Source organism: Lathamus discolor, chromosome 17 (assembly GCF_037157495.1).
Source record: "Lathamus discolor isolate bLatDis1 chromosome 17, bLatDis1.hap1, whole genome shotgun sequence".
Lineage (NCBI taxonomy): Eukaryota > Metazoa > Chordata > Aves > Psittaciformes > Psittacidae > Lathamus > Lathamus discolor.
The window spans coordinates 2,543,137-2,556,980 of record NC_088900.1 but is presented as its reverse complement, the minus strand read 5'-3'; the positions used below and the strand labels follow the sequence as shown (position 1 = coordinate 2,556,980).

The window sequence follows — 13,844 nt, the reverse complement described above, 5'->3', positions numbered from 1 at the left end:
GCAGGGATGCCCCACACTAGACCATGTTGCCCAAGGCCCTGTCCGACCTAGCCTTGAACACTGCCAGGGATGGAGCATTCACAACTTGTGTTTAAGAGATGTGGTTTTAGTTCTATTGAATTCAATTCAGTCTTAGAACTGAGATGTAATAAAATACACAGTGAGTTCTGCTTTTGTAAGTGAGAACCCAGAGATTTGACTAAACATAAGTGGTTTTAGAATGTGAGGTAGCAAAACCAGCTCTAACAGGAGCCAGAATTCCTGGTGAGCATCTGAACGTGGACAAGCCAGTGCAACCCTTGTGCCTCAGTTTCTCTGTCACCAAAGGACAGGGGAGAAAAGTGCCATATATTCATTACTGAACACTGACCTGAAGAACAGCTGATGAACATACCACACGAGCTTCTTAACCATACCCACTCCTCTCAAATGTTCATTTGCAGTGCTCCTGCACCGACCCTCATCGTGGCAGCTTTCCCTGCATCCCTAACTCAGAAATGGCAGAGACACTGTCAAAACCAGTGTAGAGTTTAAAGACTGGCGTGTGGTGAGGATCTTAATGCTCTGATGAAATAGGATGTGCCAGCAGGAATTCACATGCCACTCAACAGTCTCCATATCTGGGAGAAATGATTTCATCGAATCCCAGCCTGGTTTGTGCTGGAAAGGACCTTAAAGCCCATCCAGTCCCAACCCCTGCCACGGGCAGGGACCCCTTCCACTGGAGCAGCTTGCTCCAAGCCCCTGTGTCCAACCTGGCCTTGAGCACTGCCAGGGATGGGGCAGCCACAGCTTCTCTGGGCAAAATATACTTAAACAATACCTAGTCTATGGTTTTTAACTACTTTACCATAGCTAAGAGCCTCTCTTGGGCATCTCCTGTGCAAGAGATGAAGGAGACAATATTTATGCTAGGAAAAATATACATATCCAGTGGGAGTCTGAGCCCATCACACAAACGATACATATGGGAGACTGTGAAAAACGGTGGATCTAAATCCAGCCCCAAATCCCATCCTGTAATCAAAAGCTCATTTGCCTTTGATTGGCAACCTAATGTTTTCCCTGTTAGCAATAGAAAATGCTAAACACGAATTCAGGAAGGAAAGAAAACCCCTTTTTTGCCATTACTTCTAGATACCTCAGAACCATGCCCAAATAAAACACTGTACTGTTCTCATGGGGTCATTTCTGCCATGTTCCCAACTACCGGATTTTTTAGGGAAGGGGCATTTTCCCTCATGCTGCTGTTGACAAGCAATCCGATGTTAATTCCCTGGTACCACATCTCATGGCTTACATCTTCTGACTTATTTATTCCAACTCTTCTTTCAAGATCATTTTCAAGCAATGAAATGACTGAAATGATGAAATGATCCCAAGAGATCATCTTCAGGGTCACAACCTGTTACTTTGCCTCATTCCCACTCACTTAAAAGATGCTGCTTTTCCTCCCCTGCAAAGTTTTCCCTGGTTTTGTATGAATAAAGGAGTTTAGGCCAGGAGTTAATCTCAACTGATGGAGTCAGGCACTGGATTAAAGGCAACATCCGAAAATGAACAGCAATATATTTAGATCAATACAAAGTCATCTAAAATACCACCACACACCTTAACCAAAGGAGGAAAGCAAACTAATGCTTCACCACTGACCGATCCATGTCCCTTCTTGGGAAATCTATTCAGTCTTAAAGCCCGTGTTCAGGTTCAGCATGGACCACGGGTGTGAAAGCAAGGGCCACAACCAGTTCAAGCCCATGTGTTACCAAAAAGTCCAATCCACTTCTGGTTACTACAGTGCTTTGTGTCACCTCCAGCAGCAGTGCAACTAAGAGACAGAATTATCCAGCACATCCAAAGGCACTTGTGCATCAAAAAAGGGCCTCTCCCTCGTGATTCAGCTGCCTGAAACTGTGATTGAAAAGACAAAGCATGAAGGAAAAGGAGAACAAAGAGGGCTGGAAGGCTCTTAGTGTGGAGGTGGCTGCAATTTAGGTAACAATCTGACAAGGAAAGCAGTGACTCACTAAGGGCATTTGAAAAGAGAAAGGCTGGAGGAGAAATGTGTTCAAAATCGCTTTACTTTAAGCAGAGTAAATGATAGCCCAGCGAGCTGTTCCCTTCTGCATTGGCTTTAGTGTCTTGCAAGGCAGTCATTAGATCAGGTACTGGGAGAAAAGGACCTGCAACTCTACCAGGGAATTGGAGGGTAACAGGAATGGTGATTCATCCCTGCAGGATAGCTCTGCCTGGCACAGAATAAATTGACTTCCACGCAGAATCAAAGCTCCAGCTCACATTGAACACACTTGTAACCTATTGGATCTGCTTTTCTGATGGTATCAGTAGAGCTGCCTCTTGTTCATCTGCCCACCACAGAGAAAGCCTTTATTCACTCCAGTAGCTGGGGAGACGTGCAGAAATGAACACACTTCTGCCCAGACATAACCAAGTTACAGCTGCTTTAAATGCACACAACCAAATCAGTTCTCTTCAGTCCCAAAGTCATGGTTTTCCCTATGGAGCAAAGCCTTGCTCACCTCTATCAAGGCATGATTTACAGTGTAAGCTGCGGCCGTTGCATAAAACCTTGCTCCTTTCTGAGCCCAAAGCAGAAACCTGAGCATTAACACGAATAAACTGGCCACGCATTTGGTCTTTGGGCCTCGTCCTTTTCTCTGCTCTCAGAATCACAACCCTCTGGGGCAAGCCAGTGCTGGTTGATTTATGTCACCCATTAAAATGACTGGATCAACTGATTGCTATCACCTTATCACCTTCTGTTCCTACACGGGAACACGATTGTTTGCCTAGAACAAATGCTTCCAAGGCTGCAGAGCTTCATCAGAACCTGTAACTATAACAACATTCTTCACCTGTACACTCATCAAGACCAGTTTGGTACTGAATGGTAACACACTCTGGTGTACCAGCACCAGAGATAATCTCCTTTCTCTGAATTCTCTTCTCACTGCAGCAGTTAGCATGGCCCAAAATCCCCTGTTATATCAGGAAAGCGTGCTTTTCCTGCACTCTCACAGCTTATGGGCCTTAAACTTACACTAACCCCCCCCCTCCCTCTTTGTACCACACTGGAATTGGCATCTCTTGGTAGCTGATTTCATGGAAATGAAAAGCTCTGCCAAGTCCTGCTCAAAGAACTGACAAAACCTATCAACTCCTAGGAAAAATGCACCTCTCTGCAAATCAGAGCCACGGTGTGTGAAGAACTCTGTTGATGTAGTAATAACTGAGTTTGCATAGCTGACGAAATCACTGCCTGTCAGCCCAGATACAGCTGCTGGAAACCACCTCTGCTCCAAGCAGCTTTACTTGGCAGTCAGGGGGAGCAGAAAGCACCCAGATGGTTTGTTACCTGCCTCAGCTGAACAGCCCCAGCTTTCTCAGCCTGTCTTCATACGGGAGGTGCTCCAGTCCCTGATCATCCTCGTGGCCTCCTCTGGACTTGTTCCAACAGTTCCGTGTCCTTTTTATGTTGAGGACACCAGAACTGCACACAATGCTCCAGGTGAGGTCTCACGAGAGCAGAGGGGCAGGATCACCTCCTTGGACCTATTGGTCATGCTCCTCTTGATGCAGCCCAGGATACGGTTTGCTTCCCAAAGCACACAACCAAGCGCATCCTGAGAGCTACTGAAACGTGTACTACAGCTGCTGTGCTTCCAGTGGTGTGGCTCAGTGGTCATGATCGGACTCACATTGTGAAAGGCTTGCTTATAACGTAAGACACGAGATTATTCCACCCCTAGTTTTCTGTTAAGCCAGAATATGGTGTTCTACCTCTGCAGCTGCTCGGATCTGTTGTGTCAGTAGGCTGACTGTGCATGGATACAGACAAATCCCTCTTCAAATGGTTTGCTGATCAACGTATCTTTATGCTGGGAAAGCACCCTAGGATTGCTCTGATCCGAGAGGCAGAAGGCAGTGACAGGTTGCACAAGAGCTCTCTTGCTTCTTGTGCCTTCAATCACCAGCAGTTCTCGTATCTAGTCGTGATTTCAGCCACGCTGATGGCAAGCAGGCAGCTTGCACTGAGGCCACGGAGATGCTGCGAGGGCTGGAGCAGCTCTGCTCTGGAGCCAGGCTGAGAGAGCTGGGCTGGGGCAGCCTGGAGAAGAGAAGGCTCCTGAAGGGGAGACCTCAGAGCAGCTCCAGTGCCTAAAGGGGCCGCAGGAAACCTGGATGAGGGCCTGTAGGGACAGGCCAAGGGGAATGGCTTTAACCTGCCCGAGGGGAGACTGAGCTGAGCTCTTAGGCAGAAGCTCTTCCCTGTGAGGGTGCTGAGGTGCTGGCACAGGGTGCCCAGAGAAGCTGTGGCTTCCCTGGCAGTGTTAAAGGCCAGGTTGGACACAGGAGCTTGGAGCACCCTGCTCTAGTGGAAGGTTTTGTTTGTAAATAGAGACTTCTCTCTTTTAAAGCCCTGATGAGGAAACCCAGGCTGGGAATAAAACTCTTTGGGCAGAGCAGTGCCTCTTTGACACAAAAGGTTTGGTACCTAATTCCCAGGAATGTTTAGGATCTCTTGAAAATGGAGTTTAATCCTCTCTGCTGTAACACTTACAGAGACCAGTAGTGCTAAGGCTACACAATAAATGCAGACATGAAAGCACAGGGTAGTTGGGTGCCTTGTCCAAGTCAGTGGCAGTGTCTCACCAACTGGCTTTCTCTAAACCCTCGATGTTCTGCCTGATCTAGCTTTAGAGAGTGGAAGGAACGAGATGATTTGAATAACATTGATTACAGAGATGATTTGAATAACAGTGTCAGCTGCAGTGGAGGGGGTGCAGTATCAGCTTCCACTGCTATCAGCTGTCCAAAGGGTCATGGCTATCCTTAACTCAAACAGTTAGGCAGGAAGTCCAGAGAGAAAGTCCTCTTACACCGACACAGGGGCACTGCTCACATCCTGTGCAGGCACAGCAGTCCCATAAACACACTGCTGAGTTTTCTGCCTTTCATTAAGTTGCATATCGTGCCCGATGCTTGTGTCTACCTGAAATCCGTGTTTGCCTCTCCACCATGTAGTCAGCTCCTTTGGTGGCATATCAATAACAGACACGATGTCTCCCACCTGGAAAACAACGGCAACATCAATCACAGCCGGCAGTTCACAGCATGGTTTGAATAACTGCATTTTTCAACACTGCAGAAAACCTGTTCAACTGCAGAAATGCAATCTTGAGGTATCTGCCTTTGTGAGATCCAAATGTGAGGCAGAAGAGTTACTGCACCTGAATACGCACAAAGCCATGGCAGCACCAGACCAGCACCATTATCTTTCCTTCCTGTGCTGCATGCCAACAATGTGATCACAAACGCTCCTCTGGGCACTACCTGTTTCCCTTGACACTTCTTTGTACACCACCATGAATGCTCCATTGATAGTAGCACTGCACATGAACAATCAGAGCATGAAATGCTGCTCTCTGGGTAGAACAGACAAGAGGTGGACACCCAAAGACTTCCAGGGTCTCATCTTCCAGATCTTTGCTCCAACAGCAGCTCCTACTCTGCATCAAGCAAGATCTTCAGAGCAGCTTTAGAGGATCACATTCTTCAAGCATCAAATCCTTTGACAGTCTGGTTCTTTACTTTCCATGGGAGCAAAAGCTTTTACAAACGGGGTTAGACATGGCCTTGCCAACAGGAGCACAGCTTGTGTAAACTGGCCAGTGAGGAATGAACTTGGCATGTGTCCTCACACACGTATGTGGACAGAGACAACATACTTTTAATACCCTGTGCAGTATGAGCTGCTGCTCAGAGACCAGGCTGGAGCACTTGGCAGCATCCGTGTAATCAGGAGATACTAATGCCAAGTAAAGCTGTATTTTACAGATGACTGAACTCCTCCCTGTATCTAACCCATTGCAAATCGAGTATTTAACTGAATCTTCTAAGCTTCACCTCACAAAACATTCTGTAAGTGTCTGAATATATTCCTGATGTGCACACACACCACAGACACGTTACACTCTGCTATATATGACAATGAGGAATAGAAGTTCTGTTATTTACCTCAAAGGACAGTTCATCTGCTGCTTGAGCAATATATCTCTTAATAACATGGGCAGCGGCAATAGCAGGAACATTAATGGATGATTCCTCGTGGACTAGCAGGTGATTCCCCTTGTTATCAATCTGAAATAAAGAGCACAGGAGACTGTGAGGCAGCTGGGGACAAGCGAGGAGGCATTTTAGTGATGCTCATCTCCATGGCAGGGGCTTCAAGCTGATTCCCAGCAACAGCACAGCTTGAGGGCCCCCTGAGGAGAGCAGCGCACACAGAGCAGGGCACAGCACACACAGCCAGGGAGAGGGAGAGCAACCCAGGAAGAGTATTTCAGGGCGAGGAGGATATCAGCAGGGAAAATTGCAGGAAAATGCACTCAAAATCCTTATTACAACCATTTAAACCTGAATTGCAACAGCCTAATAATAGGTGTTTCTATTTCTGGTGTGCAGCAATACCATCAGGCAATGGAAAGACACACGTATCTCCACACGACTAATCGGCAACAGCACTGCTGACACAGACAAGGGGGGCTTCATCTCTTAGCCCCAGTCTTTCCTGTACTCCTGGCCCAATGAGGTCTGTTGTTTGAGGTGGCAGAAGAGCATTAACAGAGAAACAAAAGCTACAATTCACAATATGCAAACAGCACCGGTTTAGCCAACAGTAAATGGGAACTGATTTGATTGCTTCTGTAGCCATCACCAGGGAAATTAAAATAAAGAGGGCAGGCAAACCCCATAACTGAGACAGCCCCAATAGCTTTGCCACACTTGCACTATTGCCTTGCCTAAAAGGAGGGTAAGAATGTGTGTGCTTTCTGCAGTCTGTTCCTCGGGGACTTTTCCAGACTGCCCAAGTCACTGCTTCCCTGGAATTGTCACCTCCTTTTACTTGTCTTAGCAGAATGATATGTCTTTGGGTGACAAAATCCAAGCAAGACGGGAGGGAAAAGCTCCTGTATGAACACTGGATCTGATTCTGTTCGTTCTAGACATTCTTTGGCCACTTATATGCTGGTAACCAGGGAGTAAAGCTTTTAGGATAGCGTTTCAGTGACACCAATAGGTCTGGAAGGATTCTACCTCTTTCTGGAAAGGCCAACGAGCACATTTGCGGCTTGCTAAGGTCATGAAGCAAAGAACAACCTAAGCTTCATCCCATACCTCCATCCATGTGAGAGCAGGCCCACAGTTTATCTTGTTGCCTGCGATGGCGGAGAGACGTGACAGGTAAGCCATCAGCATCTGGGTGACAAGCTGGGACAGAAAGAAAGAGAGACAGAGTTGTTCTGTTAATGCACCAGTTTGGAAAGACTTCTTCAGACTTAGAGAGAGACCATAAAGTGTCCATTGTCATAAAAGTGATATATTCCCTTTTGCAAGGAAATCTGTCATTGGCAGGAGGACAGCACACTACAGTGATTACACACCAGAAAAACAGGGTAAAGCAGCAGCTCCCTGTGAAAGTAATAGTTCTTTTTATAACAGATATAAGATTTCATTAATCTCCCTTGTCAAGACACCTGAAACCTAAAGCTCTTTTCTCATCATGAATTTCATACCAAACAAATCATACATTATGGACATCAAACACAGCCTGGAACCATTTAGCGCAACAAACCCCACTATGCCCACCCACTTGCAAACCCTTAGAAATGTGGCAACTCAGGCTGTCCCCTTGGTGAAAGAGGGAATATTTCAAACAGTAGAAGAGGGGTTTTAAAATACACTTGGCAATGTCCTTTCTGTAACAGTAAACTTGCTTTTAGTAAAGAGAACCTGGGGAGGACTTCCCAAAGCTTCCCAGTGTTATAAAGCGCTTTTACCAAGCAGCCCCGAGTTGGTAGGGGGGTTTAAAACATTGCTTTCTTCAAACGTCTGTTCAAATGTGGTCAATTCAGAGTGAAAAATACAGTGCAAGATGCCACCCAGCCGCAGAATTCCATTTTGGAGCAGTAGAGCTGTTCAGTACCTTTACATCTCCTGTGCTTAGAGAGAAATTTTCAGGCTCATGCTATAAAGCGCATATTAAATCAGTTGTACAAATAAAGATGTAAGAGATAGGAACGCCTAAAATAGAACTTAAAACAATAAACCCAGGAATTCACTCCCCTGAATATTGCTGCTTCTGCTGAATTTAAAAGATTAGAAACTAAATTCTCTACAGGAACAGGCTGCATTAAGCCAAAGCAACTAATAAATCAGACGTTCTGATGAGCAATGGGACCGCATTACCAACTTCCCATATGCAATGGCCCTGCAGACTCTAGTGGGTACTGACTTCAGCCACTGCCTGTTGCTCAAAAGCAATCAGCTCTCACCAGCTCCGTGCTGAAAGAGCACACATTCTGATTTACAGGTGCTGGATGGATTCTTGTTTGAATGGCCTCAATTTCCCCGTTTCCCTTTTCCGCTATGCATCTTGTGGGCAGGCAACATCAGCCTTCCCGCACAGCATGTCAGGATTGTCCCATACTTGTGCTTGATGGCAGCGGGCAAACATACAAGCACAGGTCCCTGAGCTAAGTGACCTGTGAAATGAAGCAAGGGGCACTGTCCATCACTGGGTAACAGCCTCCTCCTGCAGACAGACAGGCAGAATGGTTTTGTCCTGCTCCACTGGCTCAAGTAACCTCTGGCCATGCATTACATTGCTTCCCTCTCCACATCTTCTGACACAATGCAGTCAAGATGCACCTGCTGCTTCCCAGAAGATCATTATGGACATGAGTGAATCTCTGAGTTATCAACAGGCTTATGAAGCCAAAGGAATTCCAGCTCACAATGAAAAACACCTCTTCTTCATTTAGGGAAAACCCCCACTTTTTAAGCTTTTAAAAGAGCATTTAAATAATGCATTAATGCAAATGCTTCAGTAGTTTTCAGCCCATAGATGTGAGTCTAGCACTGCAAATGACAGTGCTCTTGCAGTGCCCAGCCCTGGCACAGCATAATTTCCTTGGAATGTCAAGCTGCTAACATTAAGGCAGGAACTCATCCACATCATTGAAGATGTTTCCAAAGATGGAACTACATTCTTAGCTAAGGTACGGACTGGACAGCTTCTCTCCTGACACTCTCAATAACCATTCCATGTTTAGCAGCACATTAATCCTTATGAACTTGCAGGGCATTTCCCTTTAGCCCATTGAAATTCAGGGTGGAAAACACATAGTTCTTACACCTTCTTACTCGTAATCAATGTCCAAACCTAACCCTGGCTACATAAAAACTACTTTGTACATGAAAAAGCAGTTTCAAGCTCTCTCTTCCAAGCCCTTGCTGGTGAAAGCCAATCATACCCTGGGCTGCATCAAAAGGAGCGTGACCAACAGGTCCAAGGAGGTGATCCTGCCCCTCTGCTCTGCTCTTGTGAGACCTCACCTGGAGCATTGTGTGCAGTTCTGGTGTCCTCAACATAAAAAGGACATGGAACTGCTGGAACAAGCGCAGAGGAGGCCACGAGGATGATCAGGGGCTGGAGCACCTCCTGTATGAAGACAGGCTGAGGAAGTTGGGGCTGTTCAGCCTGGAGAAGAGAAGGCTGCGTGGAGACCTCAGAGCAGCCTTCCAGTATCTGAAGGGGGGCTATAGGGATGCTGGGGAGGGACTCTTTGTCAGGGACTGTAGTGACAGGACAAGGGGTAACGGGTTAAAGCTTAAACAGGGGAAGTTTAGATTGGATATAAGGAGGAAATTCTTTCCTGTGAGGGTGCTGAGGCACTGGAATTGGTTGCCCAGGGAGGTTGTGAGTGCTCCATCCCTGGCAGTGTTCAAGGCCAGGTTGGATGAAGCCTTGGGTGGGATGGTTTAGTGTGAGGTGTCCCTGCCCATGGCAGGGGGGTTGGAACTGGATGATCTTGAGGTCCTTTCCAACCCTAACTATTCTATGATTCTATGACTGTGCTTTAGGGAATTCACCTCTGGGTTGTCCTTCAGGGCATCAGAGCGGGGTAGCTCGGAGAGCTGGGAGAAGCGCCGGTCATAAATACACAGGTGAAGGTGCTTGTCCAGGACTCGGAAATCTTCATAACTGCGCTTCACGATCCAGCTCCTCCCCTGCAGAAAGACAAGAGAGAATCCCTCTGTTAGAGGCTCCTCACCCACTGGGGTAGACGGAGAAAACAGAAGAGTGTGGAGAATCACAGAATCAACCAGGGTGGAAAGCCCTTTAAGTTCATCAAATCCAGCTACTGCCCAGCACTGCCAAGGCCACCACTAACCCATGGCACTGAGGGCCTCGTCTCCACGGTGTGCGAACACTTGCAGGGCCGGTGCCTGCAGCCCTGCCCTGGGCAGCCTGTTCCAATGCCTGAGCACCCTCTGGGGCAGGAACTGTTCCCACCAATCTCTGCTGCATAACACATTACTCCTGAGTGCATATCACTGCCCCGGTTAAAACACTGACAAGACACACACTGCTTCAGGGGACAAGGAAGAGCCCAGGGCAGCATAATTTGCTTTGCGAAGCTATTACTATCTAAATGACCACTTCTAAATGCTGCATGGCCTATTATGATCAATAAAAGAATGCTGTAACAACGCAGCAGTTTACAGGTCAAAGCACTTTATGAACAGTCATTCATCCTCTCAGCACCTTAAGTGAGACTGCTCGCGTGGTACAGATGTGGATGCTGACTCAGTGACCGTGGACCTCCACAAAGCTCCCACACCGTGTCTTTCAAGTGCAAAGTGCTTGTTTCAGTCTTTCTTGCCCAAACTCAACAGTATGGCTGTTATTTATTCTTCCTCGTGAGGGTGCTGAGGCGCTGGCACAGGGTGCCCAGGGAAGCTGTGACTGCCCCATCCCTGGCAGTGCTCAAGGCCAGGTTGGACACAGGGGCTTGGAGCAAGCTGCTCCAGTGGAAGGGGTCCCTGCCCGTGGCAGGGGTTGGGGCTGGATGAGCTTTGAGGTCCCTTCCAGCCCAAACCAGCCTGGAATTCTGTGATTTAGCAAGAAGAGAATCTCCATCAGCATTGCAGACTCTTGCCTCACTCCACAGGCAGTTGTTCTCCCTTGGGAAAGGATGGGAAAACCAACACAGCCTGCAAGAGATGTTAGCCATGCTGTCCAAGTCCGGGTGCTCTGGCATGGACTCAGAAGAAGATGCCAGAGGAAGGAATTACATTGCTCCAGGATACATGGCCCACTGTAAGGCAGAGCAAGGATTAAAAGCCTGGCAACCAGCACAAACAGGAGGGAAATGCATGGTATAAGAGGGGACACTTCGCTAGGGAAAGGAGCTGTAAAGCCTGAACCAGATGTGCTGTATGTGGCTCTCAATCTCCACTGGATGCCTTCTTCACCTGATATACAAAAAGCATTACCTCACATTCACCATTCTGCTAGATTCATTTGCCAGGAGGCTTCTAAGCATCATTTTTATACCAACATCCAAAGCCTTCAAGGCAATTGTAAATGCAAACCCCATACTTCAGCATACCAACTCTTTATTTAAGACAACTCCAGACCGTGTACTGTGCCCAGAAACAAGGAATCACCCCTATTTCACAACCCTACGAAGAGGGTACCTACACAGGACATAAATGCTTTGTGATTTCCAGAAGTTATGTCGATTTACTTTTCACCTAAAGGAGAAAACCAAAACCAGGAGTGCAAGTCTATCTGCAGAAAGGTGACAGCCTTTCCAACCTCTCCACCTTTTGCAGCTCAGTGGTTCTTGCTCTCTAGGTAAGTCACCTAAAGCAAGGTTTAGTCACCAATATAAGAAACAACAGAGAAATCGCTGCAATCCTTCATTTCCTTCTGCCTGCTGCACTTCAGAGGATATTTCAACATGATCTCACACGTTACCCACACAAAACACAAGCAGATTTGTCAAATGATCATAAATCTGTCAGTAAGTCAATGACAGATTCCAATCCCCCTGTGGCAGGAGGTTGGAACTGGATGAGATCTTAAGGTCCCTTCCAACCCAAACCATTCTATGATTCTATATTTTCAAGCGTTGGACTGTAGATACGCAGTCTCTTTTTACCTGTAATCAAGACATTCGAGTTATATTTACAAGGTGGGAATAGCTGGGGTTGGCAAACAACCGGTCCATGGCATGGAGCGAGCAGGATGAGCTGCAGAGAACAGATTATACAGTGTTCTCCTTGCCTCTGATGAAAGCCATGCTACACCATCATGGTGACAAGGCTACTAGTAGCTAGCAAGGCAGCTGCTCGGTGAGCAGGGACAGCTTACCTCCTGGCAGCAGCATCTCTCTGGGAGCTTCTTCACAACAACTCGTGGAGCAAGCACTGAGCCAGCACAGCCTGAGCGTGGTGCAGAGGTAGCCCTGACCCGTTCCTGTACCTTCCAATTGCTGCTAAGCAACCAGCTGAGCTATTCCTGAGCTATCCCTGCGGAAGCAGCAGCAGCAACCTCCAGAAGAGGGGTGGTGCACAACCAGGGTGACCAGAACCCCTGTTGTATTCGGTCAGCCCAATGCCTGCAATCCCAGCCCTCGAGTTCAGGCTCTTATGTATATGGTACGTTAGTAGAGATCACAGTTGCAGGAGAAATAACACGTATTACTCTTCATCATGATACCCTTCATCAGGGACTGTGGCTATAGGACAAGGGGTGATGGGTTTAAACTGAAGCAGGGGAAGTTCAGGTTAGATATAAGGAAGACTGTGTTTCCAGCTGCATCTGCCTGCAGCTGAGCAGACAGGAGTCCTTTGTGTCTATCAATGCCCCTTCAAGCCAGGCAGGGTCCTACTGAGTCCCTGCCTGCACAACTTGCCTGTCCCACGGTCTCTGTTTTCTCTGTAGCACCTTGGATTTATTTATTTAAAGGCAGGGGTAGACCTTTCTTTTCTGGTTCAAATGCTTATTTCCTGAGGGAAATCACGTGGATGCTCTCATGAACCTTACCAGATCAAGCCCAGAAAATGAGACCGGAGTATACAGCAAAAGTCATTTCAGTTTGACCTGACAGTAAGAAAACACCATGTATTAAATAGCTGGAAACTTCCAGCATCCCCCAATAGGGTTTAACCCTGCCATGAGGGTGACTTTTACAGCTGTCTGGGTCCTGGGTTCTGTATGTTATTCCAGCATGACCCTTCAGCCTTTTTCTATTTCAAGTCACACTGGAAAATGGCTTAGAAATTTAGTCAAAACAGAAACCAAACCTGATAAAATCCATCACTTTGGGTTTCCCCAGGAAGTGTTCTTAGCTGGGGCCATAGGTGGCTTTATCTAAGCTTCAGTTTGTTGACCAAAATGTCCTGCATGATCTCATGACCTCTGGTGTATTATTATAACTTTAGGGAAACTATAAAGCAGTAAAACTTAAAGGGAGTTTGCACTAATGCAACCTCATTTCTGAATGAAAGCATATCCTCAGCGGCGCGATGCTTTTGGGCTTCCAGGTCTCACCTTGAGGCCACAGATGGATGCTCACTTGCATTGCTCCTCAGGGGTATGGAACACGCATTATGGCTTTTCCTTAAGCTGGAAGACATTTCCAAGATACTGGAACTGATGAACACATTTCCCTTGGCAAACATTAGTGCTTGCTCCCATTTCGGCTGATGGAGCTGGGCAGAGCCAAGGCAATGGTGAGGACAGCTACACCAAGGTGATGTCTGCTCACTTGACTCGTTTAGAAGAGAGCAGCCACAGCTTGCAGTGTGATCCCCATTCCACTGTCAGGCCCTTATTTATGACAAGAAGAAAATGAAGTATGGGCAGGAGGGAGGTGAAATAGGGTGAAAATAATGGGAATGCTGTAACTTCAGCGCTACTGAAATCACACCAGAGACCAACTATCACAAGATGAAGGGAGCACACA

General features: G+C 47.1%; 1 protein-coding gene across 4 annotated transcripts in view; it reads right to left on the bottom strand.

The window, feature by feature from the left end:
- Window positions 1-13,844, bottom strand: part of ARHGAP32 (Rho GTPase activating protein 32) — a 139,754-nt gene that overhangs the window by 49,812 nt on the left and 76,098 nt on the right. For all 4 annotated transcript variants that reach the window (XM_065697384.1, XM_065697381.1, XM_065697382.1 and 1 more), the window contains 4 exons: window positions 9,958-10,095; window positions 7,201-7,293; window positions 6,040-6,162; window positions 5,015-5,092 (listed from right to left, as the gene is read on the bottom strand). In XM_065697384.1, the coding sequence (XP_065553456.1) occupies window positions 5,015-5,092; window positions 6,040-6,162; window positions 7,201-7,293; window positions 9,958-10,095 (432 nt within the window). The remainder of the gene's footprint in view (window positions 1-5,014; window positions 5,093-6,039; window positions 6,163-7,200; window positions 7,294-9,957; window positions 10,096-13,844) is intronic.